Source organism: Corvus moneduloides, chromosome 2, assembly GCF_009650955.1.
Source record: "Corvus moneduloides isolate bCorMon1 chromosome 2, bCorMon1.pri, whole genome shotgun sequence".
In the NCBI taxonomy this organism is placed as follows: Eukaryota; Metazoa; Chordata; class Aves; order Passeriformes; family Corvidae; genus Corvus; species Corvus moneduloides.
This window is the reverse complement of record NC_045477.1, coordinates 106929262-106946686: the sequence shown is the minus strand read 5'-3', so window position 1 is coordinate 106946686 and position 17425 is coordinate 106929262. Positions and strand designations below refer to the sequence as shown.

The window sequence follows — 17425 nt, the reverse complement described above, 5'->3', positions numbered from 1 at the left end:
CAGTTAGTGCTATCTTCAGTTCAACTTTATTGAAAACCCCTTTTAAACAGTGCTATAAAACTTACTTGAAACTTGAGTCCTTAACAGTTACTCGAGAATGCTGTTCTCTGGGTATCAGTGCTTTCTAATGTAAGTGCCTTCATGAGTTAGCTTAAGTTCTCATTTTAGGAAAAAAGAATCTAGTCAAAAACATCAGTGAAGCTTAGAGCGCCTACTAGTGATATGATTTTAAAGTAGATGCCGAGTTTGGTTGGTTGGCTCTCTAAGCCATGTCGGTTGTATTGACTATTGCTGATGGTTACAAGACATTGCATTTATAATATTGAATTTTCTTTCTGCTGTGTGGCTTGTTACTTGTACATTTATTAAAAGTAATGGTTTTGAAAGTGCCTTCAGCCAGAAGACATTTCTAATTATTTTTATGTATTGGATTTTATTTGCTTACTTTTAGTCCACACCACAGTTTTTGGTACTGAAGATAAATACGTGTATCTCCTTAACTGAAAAAACACTACTTTGCTTTTTAAGTAGACCGAGCAGAGCACATCAGACCTCTCTTAAAAAGCAAAATTTAATGCACTTTAAGGAGCACATCTGCTGCTACTTAGGCAGTTGAGTGGGCTGTAAGACTCCTGTGATGACTCGAGATTGGGAGGATGTATTCCTTCCCTAGACCTGGTACAGGGAGGAGGGAACACTGTGGCATGTAATTCTTTTTTTCACTGAAAATTTTCTTACTACTTGTAAAGAAACACTCGCTTGCTGGGTAGTACATGGAAGTTACATGACCCAGAATGGCAAGCCTCCTTCATTAACATTTTGACAGAAATATGACTGATATGATTAATTTAGTGGTTTCCAGTTAACTGTAGAGGCTTTTTAATAATATTTTTTTTGATTCTTCTCTTCCAAGGCCTGCTTAAGAGAAATGTTGATTCCACTCTGCTTCTGTTGGCTTAAGTGATGATTTAGTGTAGAGGATGTATCAAGTGCCTCACAGAGTCAGGCATAATTCTTCCACTCTGTTGCACACACTGGGGTGATTCGTTACACAGTTCATTGAAGTGTAGTGTTGTACTTTGGTGGGATATATATTTCTGTAGTCCACTTTTTTTTTTATGCATCAGTCACATAACTTGTTTAGCCATTGATTTATTGGGTCATGGCAAAATATTTACAGTTTTTCTGAAGAGCTTTCCAGCCTTACCTCAAGATCTAGCAACTTTAGTTCTGTCGGAAGTTGACTACATTCAGAATTTAGAGACTCTTTAGAGGGCTAAGAAAAGTCAGAACCTGAAGGGTATTTTAAGTAGATTTTTCAGGGTCAGCAGTAACCCTTGCTGTGGACATAGTGAACCAAATATACTGGATGGAACAGCCAACTCAGAAACGGTGATCATGTTTGAAGAAGCATTTATGTTCATCATAACTTTACTCCTGATGCAAGCCTTAATCATTAAAATAGATCCAAACAACAAGAATTTATAGTGAAACACTTTGTACATGCATAATAATTCATGCTTATAAAAGCATAGTTTTTGTCTCCTGCAAGTGAGTTAATATTTTATTTGTTTCCAATTTATGATTCCTAGAGATTGTTTTCTTCCTATGAAGGATTATTCTGCTGTTGAAATGCTGATTAAATATTTATGTTGATTAAATATTTTGGCAATATAATTTACATTTACTTGCAAAACAAGATATGTCTGAGGGATAGACATTAGATGTAAAACTAATGACTTGGATATTAAATCATATAGAATGACAGTGCAGATTGAGTTCCAGTATGGGCTTTATTGATGTGTTGTTGTCATATATAATTTAAAATTTTTTTCTTCTATTTTAAGATGTCTGTGATATTCCTGCTGTGTGTTTAATAATTTCTGATTATTTTATTGTTTTTCTGTCTGTTTTCACTGTTTTCACTTTCTTTTTTCAGGTGAAGTTTTTGTATTGAATGATGGTGGAGAAGTTGACTTAGATTTAGGAAATTATGAGAGATTTTTGGACATCAATCTCTATAAAGATAACAATATTACCACTGGAAAGATATATCAGCATGTCATTAATAAAGAAAGACATGGCGATTATTTGGGAAAAACCGTTCAAGGTAATATTTTTAATTTTGTGGGCTACTAGTCTATTCAGTTTTCACAAAAGATGGGATCAGCTAAAACAGGCTGCTCTGTGCTGCACCACCTTACTCCTTTCTCTCTTCCAAAAGATATGGGCATATTCCTGTAATGTTTGGCTTCTGGGCTCAAGGAAAGAAGAACTAGAGAAAGGACTTAGTAGTTTCCTCTTGGCTTTCTGTTCTCTTTACCCCTTTTGCATGCAAAAGTTAGTGTATGGGCCTAAAGTAAGCTATGCTTGCCTGCTCTGGTTTTGTTTTGTAGTTGTTCCACACATTACTGATGCAGTTCAGGAATGGGTAATGAATCAGGCAAAAGTTCCAGTGGATGATGACAAAAAAGAGCCACAAATTTGTGTAATTGAGGTAAGTATGGAACCTTCTAGGTTGTATATCTGCAGTGAACACAACGAGCTTGTTTGCTTTCTCTTTGCTCCTTACTGTGAAAAGGTCAGACTCAAGTTTTATGGAGAGCAGAAATTCAAGACACATTTTATATTCTTTGGTTTGTTCTGAAAGGGATAGGCATAGTCTTATCTCTACAGCTTCCATTTACTTGACTAAATCCACTCTAGAATACGGCTGAAATTGAGCTGCTTAAGAGTTTATTAACTTAGAGAATTAAAGCAGACAGTTACTGTAATGTGAACTGTCTATTCCAAGATCCAGATGTTTGACTGAAGCTTTATAATGTTAATAGTATTGAGAAAACTTGTGTAGTACCTGAAATCTCCTATGGTCAGTAGGACAGCCTTTCACATTCTAGCTTTCCATAGAACTTCAAATATTCATCTTGTTGCTTGTAGTCATGCTTAAAAGAATGCATTTGAACAATGTGTAAGTTAGTTTCCCACTTTCTAATGTTATCTTTAAGATCTTTGGAGGCAACTTCGTTAATCACCTAACCTGCTGATGTTTTGCACAGTGGAAACAATGAGTTTTACCCACCCTTTGTAGGGCACTGAGACAACTGGATGAAAGCCAGTAATTGCTAGTATTACTACTACAGCAGAAAATCACAGAATCACAGAATAATGGAATAATAATGGAAAAAGATGATACTTAAGGATTTGACAGAAGAATATGTCACAGATTTAATGCCAGGAGTGACCACTGTAATCAGTAGTGCCATAAACTTTGTGACCCAGCTCAGTGTTTCTTATGCAGAAGAATCTGCCTTTATTGAAGTACACTTACCAGTATAGCTATAGATCTTTTTATGATGTGCACAGTGAGAGTCAACTATTTCATTTAAAACAAATATGAAAAAGTAAATACAAAAGTCACACAAGAACATTAATAAGTGATGGCCATATCAGTCCTTTAACTTCAGCTTTTTTGTTTTGTTTTGGGTTTTTTTTGTTACACACTTATACTTCCAGCCTGATAAAATTATTTTTCTTCAGTACTCTAAAAATAATTGTAACATTTTTCCGTTATAAAATCCTGAAGGAGTTAGACTAAACATGTGGGTGATGTACAAATGCAGTTGTCAGTTTTTCTGGTACTGGATGAACAGGAATATGTAATTCTGTCAAAAACCACTTGGTGGCACAAAAAGATCATTCTGCAATAAAACTATTTCATCAGACTTGTGTGCAAAGCTGCTTTATTCAGTGCTTAGTCTAGTATAGCTCACTGTGTCTTCGAAAGGCATCTGATTTCTGTCTTTGTAAATAAATTTCAGCATGGACTTAGTCTTGCATTTTGGTTTGGTAATAAACAATTATTGATGTTGGAAAGCCGTGATAATACTGAGAAATGTCTGTCTCTTGTTAATCACAAACGTTTGTGAATCTGACAGGAAATAAAGTTTTTCCATATGAAAATCTTCACATCAGCTTAACTGTTGGTTACTGGTTCACCACTTTGAAGGCAGTGTGAAGCATGTATTATTCAGCAGCACCACACATATTCCCATGGGAAGCTTATGTATCTGGTGTAAAGTGAACATAACAAAACTGGAAAGTTGTTTAATGTTTTCCACAAGAAACAAAATGTGCAGAGTAGATGAAAACACTTTGTAGAGTATGCTTGCAAATTTCAACTGTCAGGGGTTTGAGATAAAAGTTTCAGAAAACATCTTGAAACAGGTAAGAGATATTTTTTCTTTTGTTTTTGCTTTCTGCCACTCTGACATATCCATTTCCTTTTCAGCTGGGTGGAACCATTGGAGATATTGAAGGAATGCCATTTGTTGAAGCATTTAGACAGTTTCAGTTCAAAGCAAAAAGAGAGAACTTCTGTAATATCCATGTTAGCCTAGTGCCACAGGTAAGTTATTATAATAAATAAATTTTGCTCCATATTGGCTTTATGTTTGTTTACTTGTCTCATTAACCCTTTCATGCTGGAGCCAAGTCAAGACCACTGTAACTCTTTGTACAGGGCTAAAAGTACTTTTTCATTTGAACTCTAAATTTTACTTCACTACTCACTGGGGAGATTTTGGTAAGCAAAGGTTTGTAATGATGATAGATTTCACCCTCTAGATAAAAAGATACCAACTACAGCTGTGGATTAGAGGATTGAACAGCAATTGGTACGATTAATTCTATGTAATTGAGAACAGAATTATTTACTACATCTGAATATTCCAAGGACAGTCACTGAAGGCTTTGTGCTGTGTTGGACAGTCTCCTTTTATTAGCCAAATCCAACTTTTGGAATATTGTTCTTCTTCTACCTGAGCCAATTATATGGAAATTTTTCTGTGAAAACAAAAACAACAAAATAAACTTGACCTGAATTGGGACCCTGTGATTTCTTCACATTATTTCATGTAGGAGTAATAACAGTGGTGCCATTTCTGTTTCTGGCATACTATGGCTCTCTCTGGATATGTTTATTTCTTGCAAATATTGTTACTTGCAATGATTTTCTCTTTTAATCTGTAGCTGCTTTCTTTGTTAGTAGATGTTAGTTGATATTTGAGCTTTCAAAATGTGCCTTTCCAGCCTAATGCTACTGGTGAACAGAAGACAAAACCAACACAGAACAGTGTTCGAGCACTGAGGGGTCTAGGCTTGTCTCCAGATTTGGTGAGTCAATTTTATTTAATTTTATTTATTATATATAAATATATTATATATATATAAAAATATATATAATATATATAAATATATAAATATATTTATTATATATAAGTACTTATAAAAAAATATATATAATATAATATATTTATTATTTGGTGAGTCAATTTTATTTACAGGTCATCTAGAAATGTCCTGGCATAACCTGTGTTCATAGAACAAGCCGTAGTCTCTCAGGAGATACTTCTATAAAAAATGCAAAGTATGTGCTGCATAGCTCCATTAAAGCCACAGGAAATCATATTACTCAAAATCACTCTAAGCTAACTTAATTCAACTAATTTCTTGTAATATCTTGGGACTGTAGCTATGTTCTTTTTAAGGCATCTTTTTACAAAAATAGTTCTTCACTGCTAAAAGTAATTGAAATCTCAGTTCACTTTGTAGGAAGACCTAGAATGTTTCTGTCTTCTAACATTCAGAATTTTTTTAATGCATTATTAAGAAGAAGCAATGTGTATATCCTCAAAACAGAAAAATGATTCTTAAGAAGATAGTCACAGAACTAAATTTTGTGTTCTTCTTTCTGGGTTTTTTTTTTTTTTGAGTTCTTGCATTTTACATTTATGAATGAGTGTGTTTTTAACTAAAAACGAATGGATTTGTAAACAGGATATGTGAAAGATGTGTTTGGTGTCAGATGGTTGTGACATGGTAATTGTAACCAGCTTGTGGAAGGAGAGACCTTTATTAATGTAATGCTGTACTGTATTCCAAGTTTCAGGGCCTAATTTCCAAAATCCCTCTTGAAGTGCTAATTGCATAGGGAAAGTTGCAAGTGCTTTTTGAAGGCCTTTAAGGCCTGACTTCTCCCTCCCCTCCAAAAAACAATTTTTTAAAAAAAAGCCTGCTAAGTGGGTGTGTATAATAAAAGGAGAATAGACAAACATAGTCACTGTGTTGCATCTTGGGTCCTTGCACAGGCCAGTTCTGGGACTGCCAGGAGCACAGTATCATTTTTGGCTTTTGACTGCTGCTGTTGACACCTGAAGCAGGGACAGATCTCACTCGAGGTGCAGCCTCTGGGCGCCCTCATAAAGGTCTTTGAGCTCTGCTTCAGGACAATATTTAAATCCTTGCTGCCAGGGCAGCACATGGGGCAGCTCCTACAGCAGCAGCCAGGAAAGCTTCCTTGGTGAGCTGTGCTGCCAAGCTGAGCCTGGCTCATCCTGTTCTGTGGGGTGTTGTGAGTGCCAAATGAACACGCTGGAGCTGCAGAGATCATGTGCTCTGATGCAGCACTTTGAGTATGTGCTTGTCAGTGCTGCCTGGTTGGATTCAGTTGTTCCTCGTCTTCTGTGTGTTACGTTCCTTTGTGGTGCATCTCTGCCACTGTTACTGTAGTTTTGTTATTTTCATGCTGATTGTGATGTTTTTGATTTCTGTGTCTGCATTAACTTTAAATTTGTCTCCACAAGATGGACGATAGATTTCAAAGTGGGTTTAGTCATGTGCTCATACTATCAAGGTTTATGAATTATACCTTCAGCTTCAAACTGTACAAAATTTTTAAGTATGACTTGTGCTTAAGTGAATAGGATGTACGAATTGTTTCCTAATTACATTTTGATTTGAATGTGTGCTAATTTTCCCATATACTTAGCATTTTTCTTCTGTTTCTGGAATTACTTGTGAGGGTAGGGTAAGTTAATTAGACTCCATCAGTAGCAGTGTAGTAAAGCTGCATTAACAAGGTGATCAAAGGTCAGCTGCAAGTTTCTGAACAAAAGGGCTTAATGCGTTAAGTAGTTGAATTTGCTAGAGGGATGGAGAAAGTAATGAACTAATCTTGTAACAGGATCATCCTACTTTCTGTTATACTTTCAGGTTTCAAAATAACTTAAGGGAGTAGACTGAGTAATCAATAGGCACTTTGATAGAGCAGTCCTGCATTTTGATTTAGTTGCCTGGAGGTACATAGTGTAAAAAATGACCCCTTCCAAGAAACACCAAAACATATAATTACTTTCTTCGTTGGTTAAAAATTATCAGTATTTTCTAAAATTACTCGGGTTTAAATGTATCAGCAAAATACTAGCAGAATAATTGCACCAGTAAAAACTCCATACAATTATGAGTTAGTTTTCTCTTCTTTGGCTTCCTTTTTGTCATGATGTGTAAATTAAAAAGATGCTGAAATACTTATGCATGTAAGCTAAGTATTATTGCTTTCAATTTAAATCTGATCCCAATATGATTACAGTATTCCTTTTGATTCATCATATTAGTACTTACAGAGCTGCTAGACTTGAGGCAAAGAGTATTACAATAGTAGCTGCAAGAAAGGAGAACACGAGGAAGCAGTATGACAGAGAATGTCAGTGAAAGATGAATGAAAATGGGTCCGTATGGGCAAGTGACTGATGTACTTCTGCCTGGCTAGGTAGATATTTATGAGCTATGATATATCATAGAGCTCCAAAAGAGGGGAAAGAGTAGAAAAAGGCACATTTGTTTGTGCTCTGCTTCCAAAGGAGATTACTTTCTCTGTGAAGTATTGAGGATGTTCTATTGGTTTGCCTAGTAAATATTTGAAGTTTTTCCTTCTGTTACGACAGATAGTCTGCAGAAGTGCAAAACCTATAGAGATGGCCGTGAAGGAGAAGATTTCCATGTTTTGTCATGTGGAGCCTGAGCAGGTCTGTACTTCAATACTACATGTGGGAAAGTATACAAATATTTCTGTGCATTTCTGTTTTCAGACTGCTTCATAACTATGTAATTGTTGTTATAATTCTTGTCTTGCTATTATGGATGTTACAGCATTTTCAAAATATCTGGAGTATCTATGTTAAGTTTTATGTCAAACCGTCATTTATGATTTAAATGCATATTGTGTAAAAGCTAATAAAAGGAATAGATTTTGAGTGCATGGTTAGTTGTTATACATAGCATGAAACTGCATAGTTTTCACAACTGTGGTTGGTTATTGCCCATAAATCATCTCAGGTGATCATAATGGATGAACAAAGTGTGGTTAAAGCTAACTGATTTGCTTATGTCCGCAGATGGTCACAGTCACATGGGCACTCTTACTGTGATAACATGTAGTAGGCTATTTATGCCCTTAAGCATGCATCCAATATGTAGGTAGATGTCCTTTTGTAATTCATGTGTGATTTTTTCCCTTAATAATTCACAGTTAATTGCTATTCAAATATTAATTTTGATTAATTGACTGCTCTTTAATAGTTTTGCAAGTGAGAGCATTTTGCTCTTCAATATAATGAGTAATACTAAAGGTAGGACAGATGCAAGTGGTTATGTGGCATTTCAAATTGAATGGGCACATAGGGAGGCATGGGGCAGCACGCACATGTTCAAAGTTATGTGATGAACAGAAGCAGCTCAAGTGTAACAAAGCGAGTGTCCTCTACTGCTCATATCTGTCAGGGAAGAGAACACTTGTGCTCAGGATTCTGAGCTCTGTGATCTCAGGTAAGCCAAGCACAATCACCTTAATTGCTGGCAGCTTGGATGCAGTTTATAAATGTGTTCTTAACAAAAAGGTCCTTAAATGGGCTGTACTCAGTAATTACATAGCCTACTTCACTAACAAAATATATTTAGGAGATTTTATCACAATCAAATTGGGTCTGTTTTGTTAGATTTAATTTGTTTTCTTGCTATCATGGTTAATAACTGTTCAAGTTTGTGAGGGGGGAGGAAGTGCTAGCAAGCATGAGTGCTTGTGGGGCCAGATGTTTGCATTGAAACTGATGCATTGATAGGCTTGACAAGCCTGTATGATGTTATGAAGGAGAAATAAAACACATTTTTGCCTTTCGAGTAACTTTGTTCTTGTAGATTTAGTGGAGCCTACAATATTAGCTGTGCTGTCTGGCTCATTCAGAAAGAAGGTATTTAGAAATCAGAATGTGTGTAGAATAAAAAAATGCATGTAATATCCAAAAATAGAATGAACGTTTCCTATGAAAAATTTATGTAAGTTTTTTATGTTCTGCTTTTTTTTTCTCAGGTGATATTTATTCATGATGTTTCTTCTACTTACCGAGTACCAATCCTATTGGAGGAGCAAGGCATCATTAAGTATTTTAAACAGAGGCTAAATTTACCTATTGATGACCAGCCAAGCGATCTTCTAATGAAGTGGAAGAAAATGGCTTGCAGGTATTCTACATCCTGCTGCCTTCTCTAGAAGTGCTTTAATTTAGTTTTTAGCTACTATGAAGTCACGAAACTGGACAGGGGATAGTGCTGATCAACACATGTGAATGGCCTGGGCTTAAAACCATTGGCAGTTCAGAAATCTTAGGAGATGTTTTGTTGAGTTAAAGAAAAAGCAAACACTGTTAAAATGGTTTTCTTTGGTGAAATTTGGTGTAGTAACTGAAGAACTTGTTTTTGTCAGATACGAAAGGTTGCTGAAGGTGTGTTCCATAGCTCTCGTTGGCAAGTACACAAAACTAAGTGACTGCTATGCATCTGTTTTCAAAGCTCTGGAACACTCTGCGCTGGCAATTAATTACAAACTGGATTTAATGGTGAGGATATTTCTGGTTTCTGCTTTCAAGGATACTTTGAATCTACTATTGTATCACTCTTTGGTAACCTACTAGTTCCCATTGTGTGAGGCAGTTTTAATTCATGTGAAAATTAGAAAATGGATCATGCAGATAAATAGACTGGCCAAGCATCTAATTTTTAAAAACACATGTTTACAGGTTTAATTATTTTATTTGTAACTAAACTTATCTGAAAGGAACACTGAAGTTACCCAAAACTGGATCTGATGAAAAAGCAGACTTTGTCTGCAAATTTGTATTTACTATCAAAGTTAGATTTCACTTGTTTTCATGACACATGGTTTTATGGTAAACTTGTCAATCCTGGGTTAACAGTTGGATTCAATGATCTTAGAGATCCTTTCCAGTCTAATTATGACTAGAGAAGGGCAAATGTACCAATCTTAAAATAGCGCAAAAATTAGGATTTGGGGAAGTGGCAGGTGGTCAGCCTTTCCTTGTTCCCTAAAAGATTAGTACCAAATACTCCAAAAAGTTGTTTCTTTGTGCATGAAAAAACAAGAAAGTGGGAACAGCTAGAATTGATCCATGGAGATTTTTAGAGCCTGACTGGAAATGACCCTAAGCAGCCTGCTCTAATTTGACTTGCTTTGAGCAGGGAGGGGGGCTTGAGACTTCCCAGGGTCCTTTCTGAGCTATTGTGTCACTGTAGTGTGTTGTACTGACAGCTGCAGAGTGGGAAATTTTTATGATATGAAAAATAGCTTTGCTTATAGCAAAAAAGGTGAAAGGTGCCCTGTCTGCAAATGCATGGCAAGCTTCATGTGCAGCTGGTCTTAAGTTTGGTGGGGCTTCTGCATTAACAAGCATGAGAACTGATGGTTGCTGAGCTCCAGTGCAGTGTTGAAATGTTAACAGACACAACTCCCACTGTACTTACCTGTGTGTCCAAACCTCATTTTAGTGTTTATGCCCAAAGGCTCTCAGTATAATCCCTTGCTCTGAAGGAACTGCTTAATCTGAATGATGAAATGTTGATACTTCTTGAACTGATAAATATGCTTTCTCAGTATGTTTGGCAAAGAAAATACAATTAACTCCAACTGTCATTAGTTTCTCTTTCCAACCTTGCAGTATCATATTGTCCTTTTATCCTGTAATATCCTTCTAGTATAGAATAGCAACATTCAAAAGTAGTTATTTTTCTGTTGTATTTTTGATGCCTTCTGGAATGTGGAAAAAGTAGAAAATATTTGCTAGAAAGCAGTCCTGTCTGGGAAACTTTCAGCAATCTCCTTGTCAGTTGCATTTCTCTGCACACAGGTGAGTTCTGCCATTTCAGATGATGTCATTTTTATAGAGGATGGACTCTACATCAGGATGTGGTTAATTATGTTAATCTGAGAAAAAGACTGGCAAAACCCAGAATCAGACTCTGATCTTTTGTGTCCCCAATGCAGTGCATTATCCCCTCACTTCGCTCTAGGGGTGCCTCAGGAGCGGTGCTTTTTAATGGCACTGGGGATTCTAATGTAGTATTTCTAGTAGGGCATAGATAATGAGTTTGTCTCTCTTTCTCCCGAAGAGGCCTCAGGAACTCCTTTCTCACAGAAAATACAGATTTTTCCAGTCTCATAATAAGATGGGATAAGCTGTGGCACCCAAAAGCCAGGAAAGAAACGTCCTGGCCACATCCCATTGGGGTAACAGGATAAGTTAGGTCAGCGCCACTCCTTGTTTGGCCCTGGTTGCCATAGGAAGATAACCTGGGTTCACAGTTACAAAGCATTCTAGTAAGTCTGCCTGCTTGGAGGGTGCCAGACAGAGCTGAAGGCAGGCAGAACTCCTAAGGTATGTGCAAAGAAAGGGGCACAGCTTGCTGCAATTAGAGCAAACACTCGGTCTTAAAAGCAAATACTGGGTCTTCAGTGAAGTCGTTACAGCTTTATTGGCCAATTCACTTGAAACTCTTAATAATTTCTCTTAATGTTGATTATATACTGTCTGCTTCTCTTTCTGTGGAAGAAGAAACCATTTCATTGCGTATTTTTCTTTTGTTAGTACATAGATTCAACAGAACTTGAACGTTCTACAGAAGCAGAGAACTCAGTGAAATATCACCAGGCATGGCACAAACTATGCAAAGCAGAGTAAGTGACGTTGGGCATTCTGTATCCCAGGTGCAGACCATGATATTTCTTTCATGTGATGAAAATGCTTCAATAAATCAAATAATTTCTCAATGCATCCAAACTTCTATTACTTACACTAAAGGATAGATTTCATGGTTGGTGACAAGCTTCAGCAAATTAAAATATCAACCCATATCCTCAAACTCTGCCTAATATCGTTGGAAAAGTAGTTTTTAGTTTGTTGGTTAAGGATTTTGGGGGTTTTTGTTGTTGTTTTGCTTTTTGAGATATCTGGACTTTCTTTACAGTGCAGGTCAGTTGACAAAGGTTTTGTTGTCAACGTTCAGCATATTGAGAGGTGCTTGTAAATGCTAGTGACACACTGCAAATGTCTCTGTTAAGAATCATTGCCAGGATTTCAATTTGTATTTTTAAAGGGATGTTGTTTCTTGGGTAGATGCATTCAGTTTTTTTGGTATTAGAAGATCTAAACTTTGGGTGTTAAGATTCTAAGTAGTGAATATGTAGCTAGTTTATTTGAGCAGTATTTATTTAAGCAGCGGGAATTTCACTGTGAAGTGTGGTATTGGTCAGATGAGAATCAGGGTGGGTAGATGAAACAAATCTCCAAATTTCGAGTTAATTTTGTATTCTGAGTGGTCATATAAAACATGCCTTTCATGCATTGTGCCTGCGTAGTTATAATCTCAAAAGCCTTCAAGTTGTATGGATTACTCTGCTGGCTTTATTCTACATGTTGGTTCTTTTATATATGGCTGTCATTACAGTGGCATTCTGGTCCCAGGAGGTTTTGGAATTAGGGGAACAGAAGGCAAACTCCAAGCTATCTCCTGGGCAAGAACAAAGAAAAAACCTTTTCTTGGTAAGATCATTAGTGTGAGAAATGACTGTGTTTAGGAGATGTATAGCAAACTAATTGATTTGATAAAAAAACCCCCCAAATCCCCACATTAGGGAGGGATCCTGTCTTTGGGAAGTGTGTGTGCTGTTGTGACTATCTGCCATGTAAAGAATCCCCAAGATCATAGTTGTGTACCACGTCTGCTGTTTAAGGAAGGAAAAAAGACAATCCCTACTGCAAAGGTTTAATTTGCTACGTACAAAAATGGAGAGTCTTTGCTTCTCATTGTAATTAAATCAGTATCATTCCCTTTATTAAACAGTGTGCAGAAATCACAGGTATCTTTGGACCACTTTTGCTATATTAAGTGATTTTTTTTTTTATTTACTGGTTTATGTTATGGGAAAGTCTAAAGGCGTCACTGGCCTATAAGCTAAGTGCTGTTTGTGTAAGTGCTGCTGAGGCTTTGCTTCCTACTCCACATTTCTTACTTATTTTTAAGTGTCTGAGTAGTTGCCAAAGCAAAGTTTGAATCTGGATATACCCAGGCTTTCAGCTTCTGTTTGTCTTTGCAGTAATTATTGGTAAAATAGATGAGAGGAAAAAAATACCTTTGAAAGGGCTTAAAGCACATAATTGTATCACATGTATTTATAGTGTGCCAAGTTTGAAGTGTGAGTTTTACATTGAGCAGCCACTTTTGGTTTAACTTTTTGTAAGTCTGTGTATATGCAATGAATACCAAGATTTCAAAGCAGTCAAGTTTAAGACAGAACAGCAAGTACTTAGTCCTACTCTTTGTCCTGGTAAGTTCTGGAGTTTTTGTTTTCTCTTCTAGGAGTTTGCCTGGGAATGCAGTTAGCAGTTGTGGAATTTGCAAGAAACTGTTTGAACTGGGAAGGTGAGCTTAGTATGCTAGTGTGGATATGATTTATTTAGAAGAATTTTTATTCTCTATGTGAAATGTATGTCTATTTTTAGAACCATTTACAGATCCTGTGGTTGTTAGATACTTAGCTCTTGCAGCAAGATGATTTTCAGCTAAGTACCCTGTGCTACCTCTCTGTGCAAGGGAGTAAGAACTCTTTGTTATGCAGTTTGCTTGAAACCTGCTTCTTGATCTAAAGAGTGTAGAAGAAAGTGTGCTTAGAGTTACCTCTGTAGTCTCTTTCTGAAGTGGGCAGGCGGTGAGGAGTAAAATGTGAGAAGTGGTTTTCTCACTTGCCTTCATTTCCCAGAGTAGCCAAACAAGAGCAATTGCAGTAGTAGTATGAAGAGATTTAACTTATCAATGAATTTCTAATAGTAAGAGCTGAGAGGAAAGTGTTTTGTAAAGCAGGAAAGGGAACGTATGTGTCTGAGGTCATATGCTTCCTGTGGTCGCTTCAAACGTGGCGCAGGATGCGTTTCAGCACATGACATTGTAACATAGATGTGGACAGGCCTTGAAATGCCACAGAGCTGTTATGAGTTTGTAGTGCATGTAGAGCAAATGTACTGTGTTTACTTTGAACTTCTATTCCAGATGCAAATTCTACAGAATTTGACCCAGACACAAAAAACCCCGTTGTAAGTACTGTTTTTTTCCTGCATGTGTTTTGTGAGCATACATCTTTGTTAAAAAAGGAGTTACCTCTGTGTTAGTTAAAATCTATCTATATTTTTATGTGGTAGGACATGAGGTGGTATCTCATGGTGCCAGTCCTTACTCAATATTATTTAAAAAGGTATTTTCTTTTGATAGTCTCTTGCTATTGTTTGTTTGCTTCTGTGAATTGCCTTAGCTTTATTGTTGTTATTTTTCTAATAGTTTCCTTGTCTGTAAACTCATGCTGGGAGTAGACAATAATGATTAGGTTGTCTTTACTAGGGAATAAAATATAAAAGGGAACTGAAAAGTGTAGCACAAAGCTATTACCAAAATAAAAATTGATATGACAAGATAAGGATTAAATGGAATGGGTTAAAAAAATTCTTATATTTCCTTTACATATATAGTATAAATAACCACTACACCCCTCCTCCCCATGCATCTTATTTTTTGACAAAAATTTCAATGCCCCAGATATGGCAAGGCTCTCTGCATCATAGGCTGATGGTAGGATTTTAGAGTGGATTTCGTCACACTATTAATGTAGTAAAACTTAGAAGTGATCAGTGAAAGACGGTTTTTAAGAAGATGAACAGAAATAAATATGAGAAATAAAACAATTATCTTGGTGTGAGATGTAAACATCTGCTCTAGAGACAAATTAGGTGGGTTGCTCACAGTGACCTACTATTTCTGTATGAATTTCCTTCAAAAGAATTTTGTTGGGATTTGCAAGTAAAACATACTTTTTTTCATGTCTGCTTAGTCTGAAATTTGCAAATAGGAGGGTTTTCAGAGCGTTTGCCCTGTCTGTCAAAGTTGCTTGTTTCCACAGAAAAGAGAATCTAGTCTGAACTTTTGAAGGTAAATTAAAGACCTTCAGAGTTTCAATGTGAGACTTGCTGCTAAAACTTGGTGGAGTTTGGAGAAATCCTCAGGTGTGTGAAGGTAAACTTTGCTTTTGGCATCAAATCTGTGGCCTTGCCATAGTTAGAGCTTTCTTCCTTCCTCCTTGAATGTGTACAAACATGTACTCTTTCACTGCAGGGGTCAATTTCATAACAGCAATATGTTGTAAAATGTGGAAGATGTTGAAAGCTTACTGTAAAATTCTAGGTTGTAAGAAGAGACAAAATAGAAAACTGATTCTGGGGCATCCTTGTTTCTAGAGCATTTTGAGTGCCAGTTTTATTTAACTGTGTTTGGGTGATTTGCAGTTTGCATTCAAGGGCAAGTAAGGTAGATATGTTAAAGAGAAAATTATGTGGACATAAAGTTAAGAAAATAATGGAGTGAAGGTATGTGTTGTAGAAGAGTAATACATTGTTTACAATGGAAGTGTCATCATTGCAGTATGTATAATGGATATTCTATTTTTCTGAGCTACAGTAAGGTTCTGAAATTGGTTATCGACAGTCATATTTCAGCATCTTAATCTGATCTTTGACACCTCAGTTCTGGACAAGAAACAGATGTAAATCATTCCAAGTGGGAGATTTGCACTGCCAGTAATTAGAGCTGCTAAATAATCTGCCTTAGCAGAGTCCATCTTGTGCGAAAGCTGTTTGGATATTCTATATAATCAATAAAAACAGTTGGGAGAGAAGCAGATTACTGAAGCTTGTGAGCTACCAAACTGATGTAGATGTTTCATTATCCAAGAAAGTTAATTGGAATATATCAGCATTGATAATATCTTGTGATGCCACTGTGTGCTAATTTAGGACTGAAGCAGTGTACTTTTCTTTTGGTTTCCCCTCCTTTGGAAACTGAAGAGGGAGCAGAAAGGTACTGGTGAGGCAGTAGTTACATTCCCTTTTATTTTTTAAAAAGAGACAAAACTTGAAACGTAGTTTGGCAGGGGAACTGAGGAGCATCATAAACTATGCAGCTGCTTACATTGCTTCTTAATTTGCTAAGCATTCAGGTACTCAGAACTGTACTACTGAAGTTGATCTTTTCCTCTAAAGGGCTTAGAAAATATTTCAGTCTCCTTTGTTTTCCTTTGTTGTCTGCATCTATGGAAATTTGAACCTTTTTGTTGCAAATAAAAACTACAAGTTATGAAGTACTCACGTAACTCAGTATTACACAGAATCACAGAATCATTTAGATAGGAAAAGACCTCCAAGATCATTAAGTCCAACCTTAAACCAAATACGACCTTGTTGACTAGACCATGGGCCTAAGTACCACGTACAGTCATGTCTTGAACACCTCCAGAGAGGATGGCCCCACCATGTCCCTGGGCAGCCCATTCCAATGCTTAACAACCCTTTCAATGAATAAATTATTCCCGATTTCCAACCTGAACCTCCCGTGGCACAGCTTGAGGCCATTTCCTCTCATCCTGTCACTGGCTGCCTGAGAGAAGAGCCCGATCCCGTCTGGCTACAACATCCTGTCAGGCACTTGTGAGAGAGTGATAAGGTCACCCCTGAGCCTCCTTTTCTCCAGGATAAGCACCAGCTCCCTCAGCAGCTCCACATCAGACTTGTGCTCCAGACCCTTCATCAGCTCTGTTGCCCTTTTCTGGACATGCTGCAGCACCTCAGTGTCCTTTTCCCCAGGGCAGCTTTCCAGCCACTCTTTCCCAAGCCTGGAGTGTTGCCCTAGATCGGTAGGGAAGATGAGGGAAGTACGTGAGCTCTGAGCACAGCCCAAGTTCGTGTTCTCATCCTGGTTGGTTATTTGCAGGTGATGTTCCCATTATGTATTTTTAAGCTTTCTGCTTTGCTTTCTAGCCTTTTTAAAATTTTTAGTATTCTTTGCAGGAGAGGATGGCTGTTCAGAAAAGTAATGCATTTGCTTGAGCATAGAGCTTGGTATGAATTTTCTCATGCAAATGGTAATTTCAAAAAGAGCTCCTTTAAAAGGGAAACTGTATAGTCTGAACTGCTAGTGAAGTGGATTCGCTGGATGGATGAAGAGTTATTTGTTTTGTTCCATTTCCCTCATCTTCCTCTACTATTAAACTTGGTTTTTTTTTTTTTTTTTTTAATGATCCTTTTAATTATGTTCTTTTTCAATTTTTTTGCAACTGCATCTAATACTGTTCTGAAATAAAAAAAGACTCTTCCTGGAAATAATTTTCCTTTTTTTTTTCTTTGATTAAAAAACTAATTTTAAT

General features: G+C 36.8%; 1 protein-coding gene across 2 annotated transcripts in view; it reads left to right on the top strand.

The window, feature by feature from the left end:
* Positions 1 to 17425, top strand: part of CTPS2 (CTP synthase 2) — a 61668-nt gene that overhangs the window by 2049 nt on the left and 42194 nt on the right. For both annotated transcript variants that reach the window (XM_032100715.1, XM_032100714.1), the window contains exons 3-13: positions 1940 to 2110; positions 2397 to 2497; positions 4289 to 4405; positions 5089 to 5172; positions 7782 to 7862; positions 9203 to 9354; positions 9596 to 9728; positions 11772 to 11860; positions 12631 to 12725; positions 13543 to 13605; positions 14230 to 14273. In XM_032100715.1, the coding sequence (XP_031956606.1) occupies positions 1940 to 2110; positions 2397 to 2497; positions 4289 to 4405; positions 5089 to 5172; positions 7782 to 7862; positions 9203 to 9354; positions 9596 to 9728; positions 11772 to 11860; positions 12631 to 12725; positions 13543 to 13605; positions 14230 to 14273 (1130 nt within the window). The remainder of the gene's footprint in view (positions 1 to 1939; positions 2111 to 2396; positions 2498 to 4288; positions 4406 to 5088; positions 5173 to 7781; positions 7863 to 9202; positions 9355 to 9595; positions 9729 to 11771; positions 11861 to 12630; positions 12726 to 13542; positions 13606 to 14229; positions 14274 to 17425) is intronic.